Consider the following 26,883-nt stretch of genomic DNA (forward strand, 5'->3'; position numbering starts at 1 on the left):
CTGTTTTGCCTAGTCTGTCCTCTTAGGGCAGCCTTTTAATTCCCACCTTTCTCTGTGCTTTCTGCTCCTCTTCTGCCCACCTTTTTCATTTCATATTATTGGACTTTCATTGTTTATCTTTATTCATTTATTGCTTTGCTATTATATTTATATTATTTTTATTTTTAATTTCATTTTGGAAGCCCCATAGTAAGATAGGCGGGAAATAAATTTAACAAACAAACAATGCATAAAATAATATTGGTCTTGCCTTTGTTTAATGAAGCTCTCAAAAATTAAAATGTCTATGGAAAGTCTCTGTCATCCAGGTCATGGTTGTTCCAAAGGAGCTTTTTCAGAAGGCAACTGGACTTTCTTTGTTTTTCCTTAATGACATTTCGCTTCTCATCCAAGAACCTTCTTCAGTTCTGTCTGAAGAATTGAGGAAGCTTCTTGGATCAAACTCAAAATGTCTTCAAGGAAAAACAAAGTCTAGTTGCCTTTTGAAAAAGCACCTTTGGGTCAACCATCAAAAGTTGTCTCCCTGATTAAGTATAGATATTGCCTATAATTATGACATTGCTTTAATAAAATAAGTGATCTCTTGTAGCCACTGGCCTATCTTACATTACATTGTCATTTACATTACATTATCAGAACTTTAAATTATATACTCAAATGAATTATAACACATTGAATACTTTTAAATACTTATTTATTTCAAATATTTTGTTCAGAATAGATATTACCCGAATGGGGCAGACATTTTTGTGTTATGTGTGTGTGTGTGTGTGTGTGTGTAGTCACAAATAATTTGTTTTCTAAAGAAGGAACCACAAGGGTGAAAAGAAGTAAGTTAAACATGAATTTAATATTGCTTTTTCATTAGCCCATTGAATGAATAAACCTTTGTTCCAACAACATTCAATGGGCTGTAATAATAAAAAAGTCAGGCTGCATATACATATTTTTTTTACAAAATAGTTCATAATACTGTGTCATTTTAGCAGTGACCAAAGACTTTCCAACTTTTTCTGATTTTTCTCACTTTTACATTATTTCATGTTTTTTAAAAAATTGTAACATACTTCTCAATTTTTCTTTGGTCTGGCTTGTTTCATGCGTTAGCTTCTGTAAGTTTTGTGCACATTTTTTCACATTTATCTGCTCTGTCTACTGCCTTTTTTATTACTATAGTATGACCACAAGATACAGACTGAAGATATCTATTGTTATTTTCAGCTAGCTTGAATCAAACTATAGATTCTGAACCTGGTTTATTTCCTTAAAACATACTGACAAGCAACAGTTTTAAATATTTTGTTGCAGTTGTTTTTGTTTTGGTGTGTGATTTCGTTGCTTTCTTCTTAAGGCAAAGAGAGAAAGCAATTAGTTAAAGTCACCCAGTTAGGATCAGACTGCAATATGTCTCAGTTTCTAGCCTGGTATCTTAACCACTATATCAATCACTAGGCCTCCTTAAATCAAGTAGCGCAATTGAAGTAAAAGTAAAAAATAATAATCAATATTTCCATTCTAGTTGAATGGGGAAGAAAGCATTGGAGACTCAAAAATTGCTAGTGGATATTTAGACTGTTTATCTTCTCAAAAATATTCAAGCAAAGTTTTCTAAAAAATTATATTCAAGTATTGTATTTGTAACAATGAGAAATGAAAGCTCCTTTGTTTTGTATTTCCATTAACATTTAATTATGAGAAATATAAACCTTGATGTTTTTCATTCCTACAGTTTCATCATTGTGTTTATATGTGGAATATATTTTGGAGCACACCTGGATTTTTCAATAAGCTTTCAGTTATATTCAAGGGACCAGGATGGGCACCGGGCAAGCCAAGACTTGGCCTTATTGAGGACATTCCTGAAGTAAGTATAAATGTCCATTAAGTCTTAAGTAATTTCCAGATACTATAACCCTGGTTATTTGCAAACAAGCTGTTTTAATATGTATGGGTTCTCTAAAAGTCAACCCACTGAACTTAGTAGAATTAGCTGGCAGTTCTCAGCACATTTAATTGAAAATCAATTACTTTGATTTTAATACCACTGACGCATAAAACTATATCTTATTTATTTTAATTCTGTTTCCTAAACAGGTAGGTAAACAGATAGGACTACTTATTTATTCTTATTTCCTATGTGGTGGGAGGTAGGATTTCATAGAATTACAGGATTTCATAGAAACATTTCAGTATTGTAGGCTGATAAATATACTTGCTTTATGGACATTAAACATGACATTGGTGAAAAAGAAAGACAATGAAAAATTGGGGGAATGATTACATCTAACAATTTATAAATGTTATTTAAATATGCATAACTGTTGGGTGGGAATGCGGTAGCTCACCTGGTTAGAATGCTGGTCTAACAGTCAGAAAGGCTGTGTTCAAGACCTGACTGCTGCTATGATATGGAATAAACTCATCATTTGCTCCAACTCCTGCCCACCTAGCAGTTCAAAAATGTGCAAATGCAAGTAGATAAATACTTTGGTAGGCATATTAATAAGGACCAGAAAGCAGCCGCCAACTGGGCATCCCCTGGCAACAGTGAAATCATCATCTAATTCTATTAACCCAGAAGCACCTTGATGCTTCTGACATGAAAAGAACAAAAATAACCATTGAGTTGATTAAAATAATAAATCAGTTAAAGATATCTCAGGGAAAATTATTTTCAATAAAGGTAAAGAGAAATTATCAATAAAATATATGTGACAATGCATTTTAAATTACTGGTTATTTTAATAATAAAAATAATCTCTTCATTAACTATAGGTCACTGGGAAGGAAGTTCCTTTCAACTGCAAATTGCCAAGCTACATATATATCTATGTACTAATGCATTTTGCCTTAATGGTGGTATTTTATGTTGACTTAGCTACTTCTAAATATGTAAGTAAAATTAAATTTTACATAGAAAAGCTACTTTGATTTTTTGGAAAAAGGAAATTAGAATATACAAATTGTTTGCATTGCTGATAACAATTGATGAATAAAACTGAAAAAAAGTTGAAGGATAGAGTACAATGTAGTACTGTATCTTGTGAGAAAAGATTGGCTAATTATCTTTTAATATATGTATGATTTAAATATGGCAAGAAAATGGCAATTTGTATTTTTCATTTCTACAATTTTTAATCTTATGCTTTAATGTTATGTTCATCCCTTAACCAGTATAATTATGATTTCCTATAACAAATGATAAAGTAAGTATACAACCATTAATATTCAGTAGAATTTGTTCAAAGAAGTAAGAAGTGGCACATTTGTTAGCTACTTCAATTAACAACATTGTGTCCTATCTTTACTTGCATTAATAAGGTGAACTGATTGAAGACATCGGAAAATTTCCTAGATTCTCCATTAAATGTCTCTGGTGAGGATATAGGGCATTTTTCATGGTGCAATAATCAGAGCTAGGGCTAGCTTATTATCAGGTGATTCATCTGTGCCTGCTATATTCATGGCTTTTTCTGGTTGAACTAACTGTTCTTTTAAAATCTATAATTCCAATTATTATTTTTATAAATTCTCATAAAATGAGTATATCAAAGAAAGTGCTATGGTTCCAATAGATGAGACCAGAGAAAATAAAAGAACTCTGAGACAATATTCCTCCTCAAAGAACACTTTTAATGGCTATATAGTATTGGCATGAACAAAGGTGAAACCAAGTCTGAAGTTCCCACCCCCTGGTTAGAAAGTTTCAAGTTGAACTTCCCTTCCCTGCAATGTGTCATAAATCACAATCTCCAATTAACTGATTTGGCGGGCTTTCTAGTGGAGGTTTTAGCCCGCCAAAACTTAGGTAACTTGATGTTGGTTCCCACAGAACAACTTATTGTTATGTCTAAATTAAGAGAATACATAGCCCCCCTCCCATTACTGTGGCAACTGAAAACAAAGCGAAGATGGCTGCAGCCAAAATTGTTTGAAGGTTGACAGTCGGATCCTCTAGAGAAGAGAGAAATTCTATGGGCAGAAAAGGAGTTAGAATCAGGAATCACCTTAGGCTTATTTGGATGTTTATCATAAAATTTATTTATCAATCTATCAGCTTTTACATCAGTACTTTTAACCCAGGTGGCCTCTGATAGTGGGTATCCTTTCCACTGCACCAGATTCTGTAACTTTTTCTTGTATAATCTTGAATCAAAGATACATTTTATTTCATAAGGAGTCTCTCCCTCCATGATAAGGGGACCAGGCGCCTGTCTTGGAGGAGGTCTCAAGGAGGACTCTGTATGGTTTCAATAGGCTGCAGTGGAACACAGGATGAACTTTCCCTAAAAGGCGAGGGAGCTTTAATTCCACGGTGATTGGGTTTATAATCCGCACTATGGGAAAAGATGCAAGGAATTTTGGTCCCAACTTTTTACTAGGTAACTTGAGTCTTAGGTAGTTTTTAGAGAGATGAACTTTCCCCTCCACATGAAATGGCCTCTGGGGAGCTCTTTTCGTGTCTGCCTATTCTTTGTAAGTTTTTAGGCTTTTATTAGAGCCGCTTTTGCATTGTCCCAAACAGCTTTCTAAAATTTGAGAAATGGGAGGGTCCTGAGGGAGCTCAGGCATGGGTATGAACTCCTTGCTGGTAGCTATCTTAAAAGGAGTGAGTCCAGTGCTGCTATGCACTGTGTTATTGTAAGCTACTTTGACAAAGGGAAGGAAGTCAGCCCAGTTTGTTTGCTGGTAATCAACATAACATCTGATGTATTGTTCCACCATTGCGTTAGATTTTTCAGCAGCCCCATTCGTAGATGGAGGAAAAGCAGATGACAGTCCTGCATGGACCCAATAAGTTTAAGAAAGTCTCTCCAAAACTTTGCAGTGAATTGCTCCTCAGTATCTGAAATAATCTATTTTGGAGCTCCATGGAGTTGGTAGATATGCTTGAGAAGCATTCCTGCTAGTTTCCTTGAGGAGGGGAGACCGGAGCAGGCATTGAAGTGAGCTTGCTTTGAAAAAAGATCAATCACAGTCCATATTACTGTATTTCCCCTACTTTTTCGTGATTCCACAATAAAGTCCCTAGCAATCTCTTCCCAAGGTTGGGACGGATCTTCTACTTGCTGCAATAGCCCAGGTGTTTTACTGGGGCATCTTTTCATTGTAACACACATTGCACAGCTCTTTACATAATTTTCAACATTTTTCTTCAAATCTGGCCACCAAAATTGCCTTCTAATTAAATGTAAAGTTTTTAAGTATCCAAAGTGACCAGCTTGCTTGCTGTTGTGATTGTGCTAGAGGGACTGAATTCTAAGGGTGTCTGGTAGATACAGTTTTGACCCTTTCGAGGCTAATCTGCTCTGAAAAGTTAGGGTACTGTTTTCCTGGAACCAGGAGTCGGTTTTCAATTCTTCTTTTAACCTTTTCATCAGCGGGCTGTCAGGTTCAGGTGGATTTGCCTGTGGCTGCCCTCCCCCATAGTTATTTGAGAATTTGACTGTGGTTGTAAGATGATGGGATTCACAATTTCCTCACACAGCCTTTTGTACTGGGGCAGTCTGGACAGGGCATCAGCTAGGATATTCTTCCCCTCTAGGATGTACTTTGAAATTGTGAAATTGTGAAATTGAAATGGTTAAAATACTGAGCCCAGTGGACTTGTTTAGGGAACAGTTTACGGGGGTATTTTCAATGCCTCTAGATTCTTATGATCAGTCCACACTTCAAACAACAAGTTGCCCCTTTCGGGAAAGTGATGCCAGGTGAGCAGTGCCCACCGCACAGAGAAAACCTCTTTCTCCCCTACTGTTTCGGTTAATTTTTTGGAAGTTTAGGTGCAGGGCTGTAACTCCCCCTTCTCATTTCTTTGCAAGAGAACAGCCCCTACAGCCACATCACTCGTATCAGCTTGGATGATGAATTGTTCCTTGTGGTTAGGGTGTTTGAGAACAGGTTCTGCTGCAAACAGTCTCTTTAAATTCTCAAAAGCTGATTGGCACTTGCTTGGCACCAAGGCAGGGTTTGGCAGGGTCGGGGCTTCCCTCGTTCTTCCCTGTCTTTAATAGTTCTGTAATTGGCAGAGCTATTTTGGCGAAAGAGGGAATGAATTGTCGTTAAAAGTTTGCAAATCCCAGAAAACTTTGGAGTTGTTTTCGGGTGTGGGGGGGTTGCCACTCTAATACCGCTTTCACTTTGGCTGGGTCCATCTCAATGCCTTTGCTGGAAATTCTATACCCCAGATAGTCCAAACGAGTTCGATGGAACTCACATTTTGAGAGTTTTGCATAAACTTAGTGCTTAACAGTTTTTTGAGTACTTCAAACACTAGTTTGACATGTTCTGCCATGGTCTCAGTGTAGATGAGGATGACATCAAAGTAGACTAAGACCTCTTTATGCAAACGATCATACAGCACCTGATTTATCAATTGCATGAATACTGCTGGGGTTCCCTGCACACCAAAAGGCATGACTTTGAATTGGAAACTTCCCAGAGAGCTATTAAAAGCAGTTTTCTATTTATCTCCTTCTTTGATTCTTACTTCGTAGCACGCCTACCTTAGATCTAATTTGGTAAAAAAAAATCGCCCTTTTGCCAAATGGGCCAGCATATCTTTCATTAAAGGGAGGGGGTACATGTTCTCTACATTGACCCCGCTTAACTGTTCATAGTTACGCATAGCCTCATCGACCCATCTTTTCTTTATATAGTACCGGGGCAGCTACTTGGGACTTTGCTGGCTCGATGAACCCTCTGAGTAAATTCTTATCAATGTATGTTCTCAGCTCATTGAATTCAAGGTGTGGGGGGGTCATCAAGTACATTTTCGGCTCCTGGCAGGATCTCAATTGTGCAGTCAGTCTCTCAGTGGAGGGTGGGTAGAATGTTGCATTCCTCCTCACTGAATACCTTTGTAAGATCCTGATATTAACTTGGGATAAGCAGATCCCCGGGTGGGGAGTTCACAGAATTTTTTAGACTTGGCTTTCCTTGTCCTTGGCTTTCAATTTGGCTGCTGGTTTGGGGAGGGGGAGTGGGTCCCGTCACTAGCCTTAGTGTTCTCACTCCATCCTCCCACCAGATTATCAGGCACCACTTGTCAAGCCAGGCTAACCCCAGAATCACAGCCTCCATTATCTTTGGGATCACCACAAAATGGATGAGTTCCCAATGCTCCCCTATCTCTCGGCAAACTAGTTCAATCAAGTGGGTGGCCGGGGCTCCTCCTATAAGAGTCCCATTGGCTTGTTTGAACTGCATGAGTTGCGGCAGCTGCTTCTCTCTGATGTATAGCTTGAGAACCATGGGGAGGTTAATTAGACAACGGGTTGAACCTGAATCCTCTAAAACACTCATGTCCATCTAGGCTGTGGACTTAGGAACTAGAAGTCTTGTGGAGAGGGTAAAAGGTAGGATAAGGTCACTTACCATTGGGTTGTCTTCTCATTCATCATCGCGTGGTATGGATCAGGTGCAGGCAGCTGTTCAGTTGAATGTTCATTCCTCTCCGGAGAAGGAGAGGTGACTTGTACAACTTGCCCCTGGCTGGTCCAATTCAACTTCTGTCACGTTGGCCAAGGTGGTCTATTTGGTTTCTCTGGAGCTGTGGTCGCACTTCTTGGTGGTGAGTAAGTGACCAGACAGTCTGCTGCTCAGTGCCCGAGTTGCCCACATCTGAAACATTTGATTTGAGATCCTGCAGGAGCTCTGTAGGGTCTAGACGCCATGACTGATGGGCGGCATTGTGAAGTTTGGCATCTTACTGGATCTCATCTTGGTCAGGGTCCTGAAGGTGCAGGTTTATGGTACTGTGTCAGCTCAACATCTAGGTTCATAGCCAAGCGATACCAATCCTGGAGCTAATCAGGATCCCCCCTGCAGATGCACGTCTGGAACAGATCGTGGTCCAGTCCTGCCTTGAAGTGGTGGATCAAAGACTGCTCAGGCCAGTGCCTGATCAGTCCCACCACTCTTTGAAATTGTCTTATGTATTCTCTTATGGACCAACCTGTCTGCTTCAGGTGGATGACATCCAAATGTGGATGTCATTTTCAGGTTGTACGACCTGTCACTTGGGTCGATCTGGACTAGTGTGGCGTCAGTAACTGTCAGGGCTCCACCAATGCACTGAACTCAACATTAGGTCCGGCTTCAGCAGTGGGGAGGCGGCCCTTGCCACCGCTACAGGACTGGGACTTCATTGGGGTGGTAGAGGCTCACAGGGCTGCCTGTCTTCTCACTCACCTCAGACTACCTGGTGCGTGGCCTGTCCTTCTTCACCCATCTCCAGCCTGTCAAACCTCTCCCTCAGACATTCGACCGAGTGGCTGTGGATAGCAATCTGGTACTTCCATTCCCCTGACTTGTCCCAAGCAGCCAGTCATTTTGCCTTCATCATCACAGATGAACAGAAACCCTGGCACAAGATCAGTGGGAATTCGACCTCTGCAGCTTTCAATGTACTCTTAAGTGGCAGGGCAGCATCCGACTGCCAGATCCCTCCAAGGATGAACGCTTCTTCTCTGTGTCAGCCTCTTTGATGGGACCTCTTGGTTCTTTGTCTTGCTCTGGTTGTGAAGACCGCATCTCCACCTGGGTAGCAGCCTGCACTCCATCTACTGCCACCGCTCTGAAGCTCGAGATTGACTCCCCCTTCTTTTCCATCTCTGCAATCATCCCTGAGTCTTTATTGTCCTCCTAGAGGTTAGGTAAGCAACTGGGCTCAGGACCCCTTGGTTTGGAGGTTTTTTTTTTTTTTTGAGACTTGGTTTAAAGTCAGGTTCCAATAGATGAGACCAGAGAAAATAAAAGAACTCTTGAGACAATATTCTTCCTTAAAGAACACTTTTAATGACTATATAGTATTGGCATGAACAAAGGTGAAACCAAGTCTGAAGCTCCCACCCACTGGTTACAAAGTTTCAAGTTGAACTTCCCTTCCCTGCAATGTGTCATAAATCATAATCCCTAATTAACTGCTTTGGCAGGCTTTCTAGCAGAAGTTTTAGTCCGCCAAAATTTAGGTAACTTGACGTTGGTTCCCACAGAACAACCTATTGTTATATCTAAACTAAAGAATACATTTCCCCCCTCCCATTACTGGGGCAACTGAAAATGAAGCAAAGATGGCTGCAGCCAAAATCATTTGAAGGTTGACAGAAAGTGTATTGATACCATGGGAGGACTAATAGAATGGAAATGTCTAGAGAAAATCCAGAATAAAATGCCAGGTTTTTTTAAAATTTTATGACAATGTTTGATGTTCTGGGAATCAAGGCAGACCCTTAGTGATAAACAAGTTGCACTGGATTTACCATGGTCAGATTGCTACAATTATTTTACTTTATTCTAACATAGCTAGCTCTAATAAGGCTCCCTTTATTTCAGTCAATTAGTTTTGAATAGTCCTACCTGATTCATTTGTCTTTGTGTAACCAAGTACTTCTGTATTGCTCCATCTTTTTATGTTCTGCTCTTAAACAAGTTCTTAAGGAAACTCCTGCTGCCTCCTGTTGGGTTAAGGGCAGGGAGTCAGATATCTGGCTTATATAATTTAGTTGCTGGGATTTAATCTTAGGATGGCTTATCCTGGTCAGTAAGAAAAACTCTTGAGAGAGGACCATTGCTTTCTCCTGCTGTGGTTAAGAAGAACCTTGCTTGGACAGATAACATCAATTTAATAGTACTGCAGAATGTAGACCAGTGATAAATACAAAGCAGGCAATAATTGTTCAGAAGAATAGTATTAGAAAATAATGGGAAAACTGCATAAGAATCAACATTTTAGGATTCTTGGCCTAGGCAAGTTAGAGAGACAAGCTAGACAGAAATCTATGTGGCAAAAAATCTAGAACTATTGTGGAAATAAAGCATGTATGTGAATAATATAACTTGGCATACATCTTCAATATCAATTTTCCACTACAATGAATTATGAAATGCCCGTAGACACAACTGGAGCTTTTTGCTTGGCTATGTCACAAATATGGCATTGGTCCATATATAGAAACAACTGTTTTCCTCATTTTTAGACATATGTTCCATTCTATGAAGCACTTGAAACAGTATATAATTTTATAATTCTCATTACTATAGTGACTTTATCTTTGCTGTTACACACAAACACATAATGTTTTTTTCTGTCCATGAAGTTCATCTCAGCATGAAATGTTTTTCTTGGACAAAATAAGAAACACAGAAAAAAAATATTTGGATCAAACCCCCGCACACATTTGGGTAGATGATTCTTCCATAAACAGGTTTAAATAAAAGCCCAATGGAAAAAAAAAAAACCTCCACTGATTTCTAAAAGGATATGACTCTATTTCAAATTATATTAGATGGAAATATCTTGAAACTTAATAGTTTGAGACAGCAAGAAATGTTCAGTTTAGTTTTCTTTCAGATCTGGTTCTATGTCCTTTTCTTCTCACCAGGACGTAAATTTCAATTAATTCTGACCATTTTTGGTCTTAGTAAGGAAAGGTGGATGCTGACAATGAATCACTGGCTATGCATGTGATATTGTTGGAAACAGTTTTGTTTCACTAAATATGGCTTGTGATACCAAAACTGCAATTGATGGTATCTAGCAGAAAAACTGGAATGGATTTATTTGGCAGGAGAAAAATAAATAAGCTAAGTATCAACTTCTTGATTTGAAAAAAATGCAAAAATAAGAGTTGTTTTATAATTCTTTACTGAATGCAAAAGTTTGGATTTTGCTTTGAATAAAACAAAACTAAAGGCAGGTAGGAGGTTAATGGATTCAAAAGCAGTAGACACAGAAATGAGGTAAAGCTGAAAAGCTTTATTAAAGCATAATATAGATATGAAATATTTTCAGATAGGGCAATACAAGGACATATGACAACAGTCAATAGAATTTCTGAATTTGAAATTATATTGTTCTGATATTATTGATAAAAGGTCTGAAATAAGCATATCATCCTCTTCTCATATCTTGTTTAAAAATTAAAGACAGAGAAAAAAAGGCCCGTATTCACCTACCTATTGGTTTACAACTTATATGAACCATGCAAAATGCAGGTTCGAGCTCTTTTCTCAGCTACAGAATGAAGTTGCTCCTTCGGCCGGGCTAGTGGTGCTGCCGCTGTGAGATGAGTGGAAACCCCCCTCCCAAATAAGACATGGTACCTCTTTTGGAGGCAAAACAACAACAACAATAAAAACAAAAGAAATAAGACCATGTCTTATTTTCAAGAAACACTTATTATCACTTATCTGATAACTGTTTTGTAAATTATAAAATTCAGGTATATAGAGATTTTCAGATTGCATAGAACATCAGTAATAGCGTTAATCTCTATTAGTCATCCAGTAGTGTGTTACATTTTGAAGTCATATTTGATGTTTACCCTGGGTAACATGGATCTACCTATCTTGACTCTATTATTGGTCTGGACATTGTACTCAAGATATTCAATTTTCTTAATGCTGTGCTTCAGTACAGTCATGAAGATGCATATCCACTCCTGTTATATAGTACAATTTAGAAGCTGTTTTGCTCATGTTCATGTTTTGATGTTGATCATAACATCAACAGGAATATAGCATTAAAAAGTGTTGTGATGGAAGGTCACAAGGGCTATACAGGAATGAAGGCAGTAGTCAGAATGTGGATTCCTTATGGACACCAGTATAGATAGAAAAAGTGTTTCAGCACTGAAGGGTCCCTGGTGCTCTTTGACCTTGGTAGTTTTCTTGTAGATGTTTCATTATCAAAACTAGTTATTGATAATGGTATTATCAGTGCTAGTGATGATGAGTGCTAGTACTGATGATGTTACCTAGTTTGGATAATGAAATGTATGCAAAAAAACAACCTAGTTTGGACTGCACCAAGAACCTCTCATTTCAACCCTGACCTACAAATATTCTCTTTTATTGTTTCAGCATTTGTTATTAAGCTGGTAACATTACAGTACAGTAGTTGTAGCCAGTAGATTCAGGTCTTAGGTAAATGGTATAATCTAACTGATATCCAAGGAAATGTGTGAGGTCACATACTTATATGTTGGTGTATAGGGTTTTTCCCCTTCTTGTTCTCAGTAGACAGGTAACATATATTACATCAGTTTCACAATTCTTGATAAAACCACAGTGGTTTGGCTAAGTATTGAAATATCAGAAGCATATTTTCAAAAATGTTCATCATATAGCAGAATACCAAATTAGCTTCTACTTTGAACAGTGATGTACCTATGTTTGCCTTTGTATTGTATTAGTTTTCCAGACTGATGATAATTCATTTCTTCCTCCAATTTTGTTGAGCAGTGCTATAAACCATTCCACTCCCTGTATTGTAAGCAGCTTCCAAATTTAAACTTCCATTTTTCTGTAAGGGAAAAACGTTTAGTCTAAATCACTGTGCATTTAATTATATAAAATGTGCTAGTAACTATATTATGCTGAAAATAATTATTACAGTAAACTGTCTTCTTAGCATCACTTTTATCAGAAAGTATGAAATTGGATCTGTGGTCAAAATGTTGGCACAAATGAGAAATTTGCGTTGGCTTATAAATTAAGTACTGTGCATATTTAAAGCAAAGGATCTGTTTTTGTAGTTTAATAGAATTTAAAACTTTGGGGATAAGGACTGCCTTTTGAATCTTTAGCAAACCCACTCACAAATGGCCTGGGTCAGATGACCTAATGAGTTCTCCATACCCAGAGAAAAAGAGTTTGTGCTGCTGCTGAATTTGAGGCTCCTATTCAACAGCTTCCTTGTTGATTGCCAGTCTCTCAGTTGCCATGTCTTTTCAGAAATGATAGTTTTCAAATCATCAGCACTATGTTCATGACTGTCTTCTTTCAAAAAGCTGCCTGTCTAATCATCAAAACCATAAATCACAAGTACATTTTTTTTAATTTTAAACAAAACATTTTAAGGGATTCCAGTCACTAATAAATATAGATATTATCTTTTTTCTAATCAAACAATTTAATTTAACCATTTTAGAAAATTCTGTTATTTTCACCAATCATTCCTCATTGTAGATATTGGCAAATATTTCTGCTGTACATATAATAATCTTGCTGCAGTTATCATTTATAAAAACAATGTTACATGGATTTTTTTCAAACTGTTTATCCAACTGTCCCAAAATTCAGTTAAATATTAACCTTTATAGGAAGTCTTCAACTTACAAACACAATTGGGACCCAAACTCCAATCATAATTTATTGCGGTCATAAGTCGAAGTACCCATGTGACATTTTTTGCAGTGGTCATTAAACGAATGCCATATTCTTCTGCATAAGCCTTTTTTTTACTAGAAGCTGGCAAAAAAAAAATCACAAATCACAGTCACATGACCATGCAATGCTGCAACCAGTCATCAAGGTGAGCTGTTTGCGAAATGCCTGAAATATGGTCATGTGATCACATTTTACGATGGCCATAAATCATCCATCCAAGGCCATTGTGACTCCTGAGTGATTGTAAAATGACAGATAGTCCTGTTGTTCACATTCTTTATACATTCTAGATTATTTTTCTGCCAACAGTACAGCATTTTATAAAAAATCTATAATGTAGCACAAATTTCAATCCTTTTAACCGCATATTTCCCATTTTTCCATTTGTATATTATAACCAGTGTCTGAATTGAACTGAATAAGTTTAATATTCCACTTGATTCAAATATGAAGAGTCCAGATTCAAATAATATTATTTAATACTATTATTTAATATATTGAATAGCTAAGAAGCATAAAAATACATATGACATTAAACTGTCTGACTTATTTTCTTTCCATACTTCCACCCCTCCTTTTACCAGGATATTTTTTTTTCCGGTTGCTAAAATTCTCCAGAGAATGCAGATTGGAAAATATAAAGATCTAGTGCTACTAAGAGAAAAGCTGGAGAAAGGAGGCAGATATGTGATATGATATTTATTTAGAAAACAGGTCTACCACTTTGTTTCAGGTCACTAAAGGTTCAAATAATGTCAGGAGAATAAACCATAATAAGAGTGAAAGAATTATTTTCAAGAGTAATATTGTGCAAAGAATTATTTGGAGGAAAATATCCAATTTTTGTAACCTTCAGCTTTGAAACTTAAAGACATGAAGGAGGAATAGAGAATCTGCAGTGGATTTACAGTTGTAAAGTTTAAAGTATCAAACTACTCAAAAAGCAGACAGTAACAAACTCATATAATTGAGACTGAAAGTTCAGACTATCTCACTGGGAAGTTTAGAACACAATATCTCTCCAGAGAGCTAACCTAAATGAGTAATTTGTCTGCTTGTTGTTTTAACAGACGTTATCACAGGTAACTCTTCTCATGAGAGTTGGCTACATTGTCCTGACATTGACCTCCATTGGTTTCCTTATGGACCAAAGGTAGGCAATTTCTGCATCCGTTTGTTAGACACTAAAAGCATTCTAACTGCCAAAATAGTTTCTTCTGGTGCTAAAATCACACAGAGGACAAATGTCAAAGTGATATTTTGTGATTTAAACAGAGAAATATTTTATATGTCTCTCCTGAATAATAGTGAAAGTGAAAATAATGCATCAATAAGATTCTGATTTTTTTTGTCTAGGTGTCAATAGAGGAGGGAGTAAAACAAATGTCTTAGTGCTGAATGCTTAGCGATGTCTGTTGCCACTAGGAAATTTTAATTTAAAAATTAAATGCAAACTGTCTACCTGAGGAGAACAATAATGAAGTGTTTTCTTACATAATTTAAAACTGACATAGCTGTTTTCTTGAAGAATCTAGGAACATGAGACATTAAGTCTAGGACTATGAGACAATGCAGTACTACAGATGAAGTTTTTCCATCCTTACCTGGGATTCCACAAGAATTTGATGAGGTTCAGCAACAGATTAAGTGTACAGAGTCATTGAGATATTTATGGAACTGTTTATACAAGTTCTTGCACCAACAGAACTAAAGAATTAGATCTTACTCTTTTATTAGAATGAAAATAAAGTGTCTTATTAACACATGGTGCTTTATGCTAGCAGACTGTAACTACTAAATACTGTCCATAGTTTATGAGACTCACAGTTGTTGATTCTGTTTTTTGTTACCTAAAGTAGCTCTGCGGACTGGCAGTGGTGGCAGAGTCTGTGGGGAGGAGATGATTCCATGCATGCAACCTAAGTCCACGCATGTGCAAATGGAGTTTCATACACTTCGCTTCTGCAGCCTGGTGGCCAATGGGCTGCAGACTGGGGGTTAGGGACCCATGATCTAAAGGACAGAAATGTGTAGATATTTGGCTTTTGAATAATATGCTAGGAGCTTCTCCAAAATACTTAAAAAGGACCTAACTTTAGTTTAATATTGTAGTGTATAAACACGTATGTATAAATATTATTAACAAGTTATAACCGTTAATACTCTGAGGTAAACACCGCTGACGGGGAAACACGCGGGAACTTTGACAGCTGTCAAAGTTCCCCGCCAGAGCACAGGCGCGGCCATTTGACAGCTCGCGGCTGTCAAAACACAGAAGCCGACTCACCACGCGGAGAGAGGAGCTGTCAAGACGCGACGACGGGGATTGGACAAACAAGACGCGGCGCCAAAAGAAAGGAACCTGATTGGCCTACACTGACAGCAGCCGGCTATAAAAGCCGGACAAGTTGTACTGTTCTTTGCCCTGCTCTAAAATAAATCCAGTTGGTTAACCTGTCGTCCAGAGTGGTCCTTCGGCTACTTCACTGGCGACGAAGGTGGGATCGCTCTGGAGCTGAAGTCATAGCCGAGGAAGGGAATTCCCGGCCAAAGAGCTGTCACTGGAAGTTTTAACTTCCGAACGGAGTGAGACCAGGACCGGACGACATGGCCAACTTCGGGCGTGTGAGGGAATTCGACACCCGCCATCCGGAGAGGTGGCAGTCACACCTGGGGCAGGTCGAGGGCTTCCTCCTCGTCAGTAAAATTACTGATGACCGAGCAAAGGCCGCCGCCCTCCTGTACATCAGCGGGCCCCCGGTATACGACGACGCCGTCGGGCTGTTCAGCCTGGTGCCCATCACTAAAGTCTCCTACACGGACCTGGTCGACCAGCTCAACAAACACTACATGCCAGCTCGCTCTGAGCTGTACTGGCGAGTTCAATTCGCCCAGAAGAAGCAGCGGCCGGATGAGCCCGCAAACGACTTTATCGCAGGGGTCCGGCACGCCGCCCGCAACTGCAGCTTCCCAGACCTGGAAGACCGCATCCGGGACCAAGTGGTAATAGGCTTAAGGGACGAACGCCTCCAGAAAAAACTTACATCGAAGCCCGACATGAGCCTATCCGAACTTAACCGAGAAATAATGGCCTACGAATACAACCATAAGAAAAGACCAACCACATCAACAACAGAAAGTCAAGCAACCATGTACCAAGAAAACGCAACCTTTAGCGACGACGACGAGTTAGTAGACTTCACCGACGGAGAGGCCCTACAACGCAGGATGGAGCGACGACAACCTCGAAGGATCGACGCCTCAGACCGCCAAAAAACCAGAAACCCCCCGACACCATGACACGATCAACGGGCCACCTGCGCCAGCTGCGGGGGCAACCATGCCAGGGGCAACTGCCGGTTCCGAAACGCAAAATGCCACAATTACGGGAAAACCGGCCACATCAAGCCAGTGTGCCGAAGCTGGCCCCGCGACAACGTGCACAACCTGGAGGCCAACCCCCCAGGTAGGAATACCACCCACGACAACTGGGGAGGAACACCGAGGGAACTAGTGGAAACCATAGACAAGGTGCACAGCTTAAGCCCGAAAGTAAAAATCAGGGTAAAAATACAAGGTGTCACCTGCAACATGGAGGTGGACTCCGGGTCAGCAGTCTCCTTAATATCGTTTAAAACGTATCAGGAGATCTGCCAACGAAGTAACAGGGAAATCCCCCTGAGGAAAACCCAGGTCCACCTAGCAGACTTCCAAAAAAACCCCATTCCTCTAGAAGGGAAGGCTAAGGTCGCAGTTGAATACAAAAAATTTAAGGGACCCCTAGAAGTCTTAGTGACTCCAGGGAACCGCACCAATCTAATCGGGCTGAACTGGTTCAGCCCACTGGGCATTGCCATTACTGGGGTAAACACAGTGCAAGCCTCAAGCCTCGAAGCCGTCTGCAACAAGTATGCAGACGTCTTTGATGGCACACTAGGGAAATACACCGGCCCTCCCATCTCCCTAAAATTAAATCCAACCATCCAACCCATTAAGATAAGGGCTAGGAGGGTTCCATTCGCCCTCGAAGAAAAAATTGAGAACGAACTGGAACGCCTCGTAAAACTAGGGGTACTGGAACCTACTGAAGGGGGAAGCTGGGAGACCCCAATAGTCACCCCAGTTAAGCCTAACGGGGAAATCAGATTATGTGCAGACTATAAAGCGACCCTTAACCTAGCTCTAAGCCCCCATTCTTACCCGGTTCCAGCGGTGAGAGACGTCCTCGCTTCTATCCGCTCCGGCGCCATTTTCGCAAAACTTGATCTCACGCAAGCGTACTTGCAACTGCCTGTCACAAATGACACCGCGGAAGCTCAAACAATTGTCACGCACCGCGGAGCTTTTAAAGTGAAAAGACTCCAATTCGGCATTTCGGCAGCCCCGGGTATCTTCCAAGGTATCATGGAGAAAACCTTAAAAGGAATACCCGGGGTCTGCCCCTATTTCGACGATGTCCTCATCGCCGGAGAAAACGAAGCAAACTTAGCTGACAGACTGTCAGCTGTGCTGAGCCGGCTCAGAGAAGCCGGTCTCAGATTAAAACGAGAAAAGTGCTCCATCAGAGTCACCGCCACAGAATTCCTAGGCTATAAAATAGACGCCAAGGGCATCCACCCCACTACAGAAAAACTAAAAGCTATTCAAACAGCCCCCAGTCCAAAAAATAAACAAGAACTCCAAGCCTTTTTGGGATTACTAAACTTCTATCATGCCTTCCTCCCCCACAAAGCCACGATAGCTGAACCCCTCCACAGGCTCCTGGACAAGGGCACTGCCTGGTCCTGGACCAGAACGCATGAAAATAGCTTTCAGTCATTAAAAAATATTATTTGTAACAGCTCAACTGTCACACTCTTTAGAGAAGACACACCAGTATGCATCGCTTGCGATGCATCTCCCTACGGAATTGGGGCGGTGCTAAGCCACCTATACAAGGATGGCACCCAAAGATCCATAGCCTTCTATTCCCGCACACTTTCAAAAGCTGAAAGAAATTACGCGCAGATTGACAGAGAAGCACTAGCAATAGTCGCAGGGGTAAAAAAGTTTCATGACTATCTCTATGGGAAACCCTTTACAATATTCACGGATCACAAGCCCCTGCTAGGAATATTCACCTGGGACAAAACAACCCCCCAAATTCTATCACCAAGAATATTGCGCTGGTCCACCTTCTTGTCAGCATATTCATACAAATTAATACATAAACCAGGGAAAGAATTGGGACATGCAGACTGCCTCAGCAGACTGCCCATTCAAACCAACGACACAGACCCAGCTCCTGCAGGGCTCATACTGGCAATATCACAACTTCCAGAATGCCCCCTTTCAGCCAAAATCATAGCAAAAAATTCTGCCAAGGACAAAGTCCTGAGCCGGATTCTCAGGTGGACAACCACGGGATGGCCAGCCAAAAATCCACACCCACAATTCCAGCCATTCTATAACAGACAAAATGAAATGTCATCACACTTGGGATGCCTTCTGTGGGGGAACAGAGTGGTGATACCAGACAAAAACATAGCACAAACCCTAAACACCCTCCACGAAGGACATCCAGGCATAGTTAAAATGAAAGCTCTAGCAAGGAGTTATGTATGGTGGCCAGGCATAGATAAGGATATAGAAAGACATGTGGGAGGATGCTACCCCTGCCAAGCAAAGAGAAGTGAACCGCCCCAGGCCCCAGTACATAGATGGGAAACAACAAAAAACCCATGGTCACGCATACACCTAGATTATGCTGGACCAATCCAAGGGCAGAGTTTCCTAATAATAGTGGACAGCTACTCAAAATGGCTAGAAGTAATCCCCCTCAGGAAAACCACTTCAGAAGCCACTATACAAGCCCTTAGGAAGGTCTTTGCCACCCATGGCCTCCCAGACACCATAGTTTCAGACAATGGACCACAATTCACTTCTCGTGAATTTCAGATGTTCGCTACGAAGAACTGTATTAGGCTGGTCACTTCAGCACCGTTCCACCCATCGACGAACGGCATGGCTGAAATTATGGTGCGCTCAACTAAAGAAGCATTAAAAAAGTTTGTAAAAGGGAACTGGCAGTGGCGACTCAGCCAGTTCCTGATGGCACAACACACAACACCCTGCACGGCGACTGGCAAGACACCAGCGGAACTAAGGTGGGGAAGGAGGCTGATAACACGGCTCGACAGACTGCATCCCGACACTTATACAGCAGAACCGGATCACCCCCCCCACCCCACACATTTAAACCGGGGCAAATGGTCTGGGCACGATCGTACACATCCAAAAACAAATGGGTCCAAGGGACAGTGTTACAACAAACAGGACCCATTTCCTACTTAATACATACGGCAACAGAAGGCAACTTACGGCGGCACATAGACCAGCTCAGGCCAAGGCAACCACAACACCACCCAGACCTTCCCCTACCTGACAGCCAACCCCCACCCCCCCTAGACATAATACCTGCACCAGAACGAGAGGAAGGGGAACAAGAAAACAAACCGCCGTGGGAACACGAAAACGCACCATCCCCAAGACGTTCTAACCGAAACAGAAGAGCACCAGCATACTTGTAGGACTATGAATGGGCCGGCTCCAACAACCAACAAGGGGGTGGAAACAATCCGGGGGAGGGGTAAGGGGTGTAGTGTATAAACACGTATGTATAAATGTTATTAACAAGTTATAACCGTTAATACTCTGAGGTAAACACCGCTGACAGGGAAACACGCGGGAACTTTGACAGCTGTCAAAGTTCCCCGCCAGAGCGCAGGCGCGGCCATTTGACAGCTCGCGGCTGTCAAAACACAGAAGCCGACTCACCACGCGGAGAGAGGAGCTGTCAAGACGCGACGACGGGGATTGGACAAACAAGACGCGGCGCCAAAAGAAAGGAACCTGATTGGCCTACACTGACAGCAGCCGGCTATAAAAGCCGGACAAGTTGTACTGTTCTTTGCCTTGCTCTAAAATAAATCCAGTTGGTTAACCTGTCGTCCAGAGTGGTCCTTCGGCTACTTCAAATATAATGTGATTTCTCCCAGTATAATTAAAACGGTTCCATTTCTGTCTTTCCAACTTTTAGAAAGGTTGCATAGGGCAACATATGGCTTTGTGTATCTCTGTTATTTATGTTTGTAAAATAAACTGTGTAACCAATTAAATTTTGGTCATTTTAAAATTGCAATTATTTTTAGACCTGAAGCTGCTTTCTTGGAATCTGCACGTTGCTCTGTTTTCCTTGCTCTGCAGAAGCTTGGTTATTTGGAAGTACGTTCTGCGCTTTTATCACCTATGTTTGAGGTAAGAAAAGTTGTTTTATTATAAAGTTACATATATTGATGTCCATATAGCACACTTATTTCATAAAAGTAACAGTATTCTGCTATTTTGATATGATCTACATGCATTTATACATGGATTTATTTTATTTTACAAGCTTAGAAAAGAATAGTTATTCTGAAACAGATATTAAAATTTAAGTAGAAAATGCATAAATATAATTTATGTCTACCAAATTACTCTTTGTAAAATAATTATTTAAAATATTATTTGTATCATTTATTTATTCATACTTCCAAAATTTGTAATTATATTCATACATCTTAAATTAGCACAATTGTTGATTTAGATATTAAATATTTAGATATTAAATATTTGAGCTAATCAGTACATAAAATTATTGGTTTCATATGCAGTTTTTTATATATATTCATGAATACACATGTGCATTTTTTTCTATAATTCTCCCTCAGCATTGTATTTAGTATTTATTTATTCATTCCATATTGCTTTCCTTCCAAAGAATATATTGAGAATGTTAAAAGACAGTACTGTTTTTAAGACTCTGCTTAAAAAAATATGAGACATATAAAATATATAGAAAAATATGAAAGTATGGCTGGAGGCATCAGGAGACCTGAGATAATGCAAATAACTTTATGCACTGTTTCTGTATATCTGTCTCATAAGCTTCTTTTTGCCAATACAGGTAGTCCTTAACATAGGTTCCTTAGCAACCATTCAAAATTATGATGGAAACCCCCCCCCCAAAAAAAAACAGAAATACATCTCAGATTCAGAGTTCCAATGACCAACCCTTCACAGTCACATGACTGAATTTTGGATGCTCAGCAACCAGCCCATGTTTGCATCCATTTGTATTGCCCTGTGGTGAAGTGACCACGATTTAGGATGTTTGTGCTGGAAACCACTGCTTATTTCCATTTTCTGGCAAAAAAAAAAACCACAGCAAACAATGGGTTTGCTTAATGATTGCTGCACTTACTTAACAACCGTGACAAAAAATGTAAAAAAAAAGGCAAAGTCATGTGGTGACCCACTTTACAACTGTCATAACGTACAACCAAAACTGTGGTTCAGTTACAGTTGTATGTTGAAGAGTACCTGTAGGCACTTTACCTACTGTCTCTGTTGCTTTGTATCTTCTACAGCCCTTTTTGTCTGCTTTCATTCCCAACAGTTACCTTGGCACTTTACTCCTCTGAGTCTTCAACTCTTTGCCCTTTGCTCCCTTTCCACAAGTTATTCCCCACCCCCTGCAGATAATTCCTGGCTGCTGTTTTCTCCTTCCTCATAGGATTTTAAGCTGAGCCAGTTATTCCATTAATAATAAAAATAAGTTTCGGAGTGCAATCATTGATGCATTGTAAAACCCAATGCAACTTAAACTTTAAACTTAATATTTCTGAATTTAGAAAAAGAAGTTCCTTACACATTGCCCCTACCCTCACGGTATCTATGGAGGAGGGATTGAAGGCAATTATAGAAAGATGAAAAGAGAAAGCGATAGGGAAAAAACTGCCTTAAAGATTGAATGCTTGTGGAGATTCTCAATCATCCAGGTCATTATCCTAAAGGTGCTTTTCAAAAGTTAACTGGACTTTCCTGTTTTTTTTCTTTGAAAATGTTTTGCTTTTTATCCAAGAGGCTTCTTTAGTTCAGAATTGAACTTCAGAACTGAAGAAGTTTCTTCAATGAAAAGCGAAACATTTTCAAAGAAAAATAAAAACCAAGAAAGTACAGTTGCCTTCTGAAAAGCATCTTTGGGGCCTTAAAGGTTGAATATAAAAAGTTTTGGTTACGTTTATTGAAAGAAACCAAAGATGGACATCTTGCAAGCCACATGTACAGCTCCTTTTTATGACTTCCAGATCCCCTCCCCCCAAATTTGGAGAACTCCCAGTGTTCAGAACTTTTGAAAATCTTCTCTCTGATGATTCTTTAAGTGACCACCAGATGCCTCAGTGGCCTTTTCTCTCAACAAACTACTATCTTGTTGCCTACTCACAATTGCTTATTCTTGTTTAAATAAACACAAGCCATACTGTTGATAGTATACACGCTAACAAATAAAGCTGGACCCATAAACTAGTATGATATATCTTTTCAATAAGATGATGACCCAAGTGGTAAAAATATCCTTTGGAGCTATTGCTTTCCACGTCATTGGGACAGAGTCATTACCAATTCTATCTTAGTTACGTTAGCTACATTACCATCCACTACAGATGATGATGTAGAGTTCCAAATGCTGTGGCCAATTTACCGTAAAATTGTTCTGCAGTTCTGGTGGGGCAGCCAAGTTAGAGCTTTTAAAATATCCATGCTGAAGCTCAACACCCACTGTTTGGAAGCTGATCATTATTTTTCTTCTGTCTCCTGATCTGAACAAAAGAAAGACTTCTGGAATTAATTAGAAATGTCTACTCTTGATGAGATTTGCACGTGAGTTTGCAATTGTGAGGCTTTGATAATGTCAGCCAACAGCTGCAGCTTCAGGCGGTAAAATCAAGAGACAGATTTTTCCCTGGGCTTAATTACAATCAGAAAGTATATATTTGAGGGAGACCAAAACAAGTCAGGTTGGACACTGTCAAGTATTATCAATGAAGATGAGACTTAAACATCTGTTTCTTCATAGAAAAGTAAACAAAACATTTATTGTTAGGACCCTCTTGGTTGCGAGACTTTATCCAGCAGTTGTATATAACTGGAAATTATGAAATTTTCTCTAGTACTTGCTACAAAAGAAACATCTGGCACTATTTATGTCATTCGTACTTGACAACTCAAGGCAATAATTTGTGTACAATTTGGAATGCAGTTTTTCCTAGATAGTGTTAACAATATGATGCTAACCCTTTTCCTGATACAAGAATGAGGATTTAAAAGTATATCAGCTGTTTTATTTAAATAACTAAAACTTCATAGAAACCACTTTAATTACAAATTGTCATATACAGGGTTTAAATCCTACTCTTTTACAATTTTCTTGAAAATATATTTACATTTGTAATCTAAAAAGGATATTTTACAAACCTATTTCACCTGTAAATATGAGCTTAATTATGTCCCAAAACCAGGATCCACTGCTTATTAAAATATTGTTAATAAGAAGTTAAAAAAAATCTGCAAAGAGAATCAGACCTCCAGACTCACATCCATATCTGTATATCTGATTTTTTTTAATAGCTTCAGAATGATATTAGACTTGCTTATGTATACATATTGTTTATATGTATGCTGCTTTTATAATTTTTGCAAATAACTCAAAGCAACATAGCTTCCTTCGCCTGTTTTCCCCACAGCAATAACAACCCTGAGATCTGGACTGGGCTGAGGGTGACTAGCACTCTCAGACTAGAGTGGCCCTTAAATTCAGGGTCTGTGGCTTGCTACCCTCTTGCCTTGACTATCCTGTAGATCAAATTAAAGATAAAGGTAAAGGTTCCCCCGCACATGCATGCTAGTCGATTCCGACTCTAGGGGCCGGTGCTCATCTCCGTTTCAAAGCTGAAGAGCCAGCGCTTGTCCGAGGACATTTCCGTGGTCATGTGGCCAGCATGACTGGACGCCAAAGGCGCACAGAATGCTGTTACCTTCCCACCGTAGTGGTCCCTATTTTTCTACTTGCATTTTTATGTGCTTTCGAACTGCTAGGTTGGCAGAAGCTGGGACAAGTAACAGATGCTCAGTCTGTTACGCGGCACTCGGGATTCGACCCATCAAACTGCCGACCTTCTGCGTCCCTATGTAGATCAAATTGGTTGTCTCTATATTAGTGTTAGGGACGCTGTGGCTCAGTGGGTTAGGACGCTGAGCCTGTCGAATCCAGCACGCATGTGCGGGGGAACCTTTACCTTTTTATATTAGTGTTATTATTACTATATGTATTCAACTAATTATTTCAAAATAGATGTTTTAGATATATAGCAAATTATGGAAATTTAAATCTTCAAATTAAACTGGCATCAAAGATGCAAGTAGTATGATCTCTGAAGGACTGAAATGTGGGTGAATTAGGTGGAATTCTGAATCACCTTCTGACGTGAAAATAAGAGGGGAAAATAACTATTTCAACGTTATTGTGAAAGCTTTCAGACTAGAGTAAAGTAGTTTAAATGTTGCAATAACTAGAGTACTGTCATGACAACAGTATAACAGAAGTCTGCCCTTGGGCTGTGCAAACCTTTCAACAAGCAGATTGCTGCACTGGATTCACTTCTCAAAGCCTCGGATATTTGCTTTGCTAAGTATTGCAACTTGAAAGACTTTAAATATAGAGGCACCAAGGAAATCTTGGGCGGACTCTGTACAAATCCTTTGAGCCACTATAGCTAGTTTGCAGCTTTGGGGAATAGATGCACAAAGCTAAACAAAACATTTCATTGTATGACTTGCATGGGCATACTAAATTTAACCCAATTCAATAATACAAGAAAATAAAAATGATAGTTGGATCAATTTTAGCAGATGTATTTGAAAATACAAGGTTTTCACTGAGCATCATAAAAATCTATTCATGATTTTTAATGATTCAGTAGAACTGAATTAATAAAACCAGATTTTATAGTGGTTGCATTCTATATATTAAAGATAACACGTAATTTAGCTCAGACAACACTAGACAGACTTTAAGTACTAACTGTTCCATGATGCTTTTAATATATATGTCACCGTATAATCATTATTGTAAAGCATTACAGCAATCAGTTCCTAACATTTGAAGAAAGTTTTAATAGTTTTGTACATGATAAATAGCATTGTACCGCATAAAGCAGCTGACTTAATTGCATCAAGTTTATTTCATAAATGTTCTAAGACTTCAATCTGCCATTTATATGTTTTAATACTTCAATCAGTCATATATTATGACTGTTGCAGAATGCTTTCTCAGACAGCAGATACTGAGAAGTATGTAAACATCATTTAAGAAGAGAGAGTTTTGTGTTCTATGAGTCCTATATTTCCTAATCTGGCCTATTATTTTCATTGTAGAATTCTGCTGCAGTGGGGCAATGTTAAATAAACTGCTAATCTAATCAGGTTTTGGATATGGAAATAAAAAGGAATCATCTCATTCTTTGCTTCATGCAGCAAATATATTATGTTTCTTGGATAATTCCATTAACTTCCTGATTTATATGTATTTACCATAAGTTATGTGTATCAGAGAAGTCAGGTAGAAAGTTTGCCAAATATTTCTACAAGAGCTCGCCTCATAGCATTCCATCATTTTGACTTGCACTCATAGAAAAGATGGAATGTAGGACCATTTCCCATGTTTGCTTTTGATATGGCAAGGCTGTAAAGAAATTATATAATCATAATAAGTATTATACTGGATTACCTAGGGTTTTATATTTCTATTCGTCTCTATTCCTCCAGTTCAGTCTAGCAAACTGGGCATGCTGCAGATCCTGTCAGAAAATCACTGTCAACTGGGAGGGACTAGAAGATGGGCTTTTTCTACCGTAGCCCCTGCTTTGTGGAATATTAGAATGCCCCAATGTTTCAAAAGTTTTAAAAACTTGCCTGTGTCCCTGAGCCTGGGGCTGTGAATGTGATGAGGGCCCTATTTCTTGGCTTTACTCTTGATTGATTAACTATCTTGGCTGCTTATGTATTTATTTTTGAATATTTTAATTGTTTTCAATTGTTTTAACTTTATAATTTTAGAATTGTGAGCTGCCCAGAATCACTTGACTGAGATGAGAAGCGATAGAAATTGAATTAATTAATTAGTTAATTATGAGTATTTCTCCAAAGATGGAGCGTACAATGTCTTTTATCTTGTTATTTGTCAAATTGTATACAGTATAATTTAAAACATCATGAGGTTGCTTGCAAATTAATTGTCACAACTGAAAAGTTAATGATGAAAAATAATTGATTACTTTGCCATATCAAATGTGAACTGTTTGGAGGGAGAGAATCTTATTAACTCTTTTAAGACACAATATTTTCAGTCCTGAGTTCTAATTTTTTTTAGAAGTAAACTGTTGTTTGAAGCTTAAGAATATAGATATGAATTATTCACAACAGGATTTTATTTCCCAGTTTTCCCCCCATGATAAAATCTAGTAATAGATGAGTAGGATTCAAATCCTTTTAGTTGAGGTATCATGTGATATAAAACCAAACACAATAGGATAGCACTCAGCTATGAAGAGATTGTTTCTCATTTTTCCTCCCTAACTACTAAATATAAATTGCACTGACTTTCTTTTTCTTCTGAATTGTTTGTTTTGATGGTGTAATTTATACTAACATTCATACAACATCCTAGTAGCTTTTGATGCTTTATTCAGAGTTTTATGTTGATTCCATGATTGATGAACTTCAGAAAGATGGGAAGTGATGAATGTACTGTTCTATGAAATACGTAGTAGCTATTTTGTTTTCCAAAATCCT

The 26,883-nt window shown here is 39.1% G+C and overlaps 1 protein-coding gene across 1 annotated transcript in view; it reads left to right on the forward strand.

The window, feature by feature from the left end:
- AGMO (alkylglycerol monooxygenase) overlaps positions 1–26,883 on the forward strand; it is a 190,213-nt gene that overhangs the window by 102,887 nt on the left and 60,443 nt on the right. Inside the window, exons 9-12 of the mRNA XM_081343001.1 lie at positions 1,730–1,864; positions 2,776–2,892; positions 14,244–14,326; positions 20,364–20,469. Of these exons, the coding sequence (XP_081199127.1) occupies positions 1,730–1,864; positions 2,776–2,892; positions 14,244–14,326; positions 20,364–20,469 (441 nt within the window). The remainder of the gene's footprint in view (positions 1–1,729; positions 1,865–2,775; positions 2,893–14,243; positions 14,327–20,363; positions 20,470–26,883) is intronic.

This window comes from Vipera berus (assembly GCF_964194415.1).
Source record: "Vipera berus genome assembly, chromosome: Z".
Lineage (NCBI taxonomy): Eukaryota > Metazoa > Chordata > Lepidosauria > Squamata > Viperidae > Vipera > Vipera berus.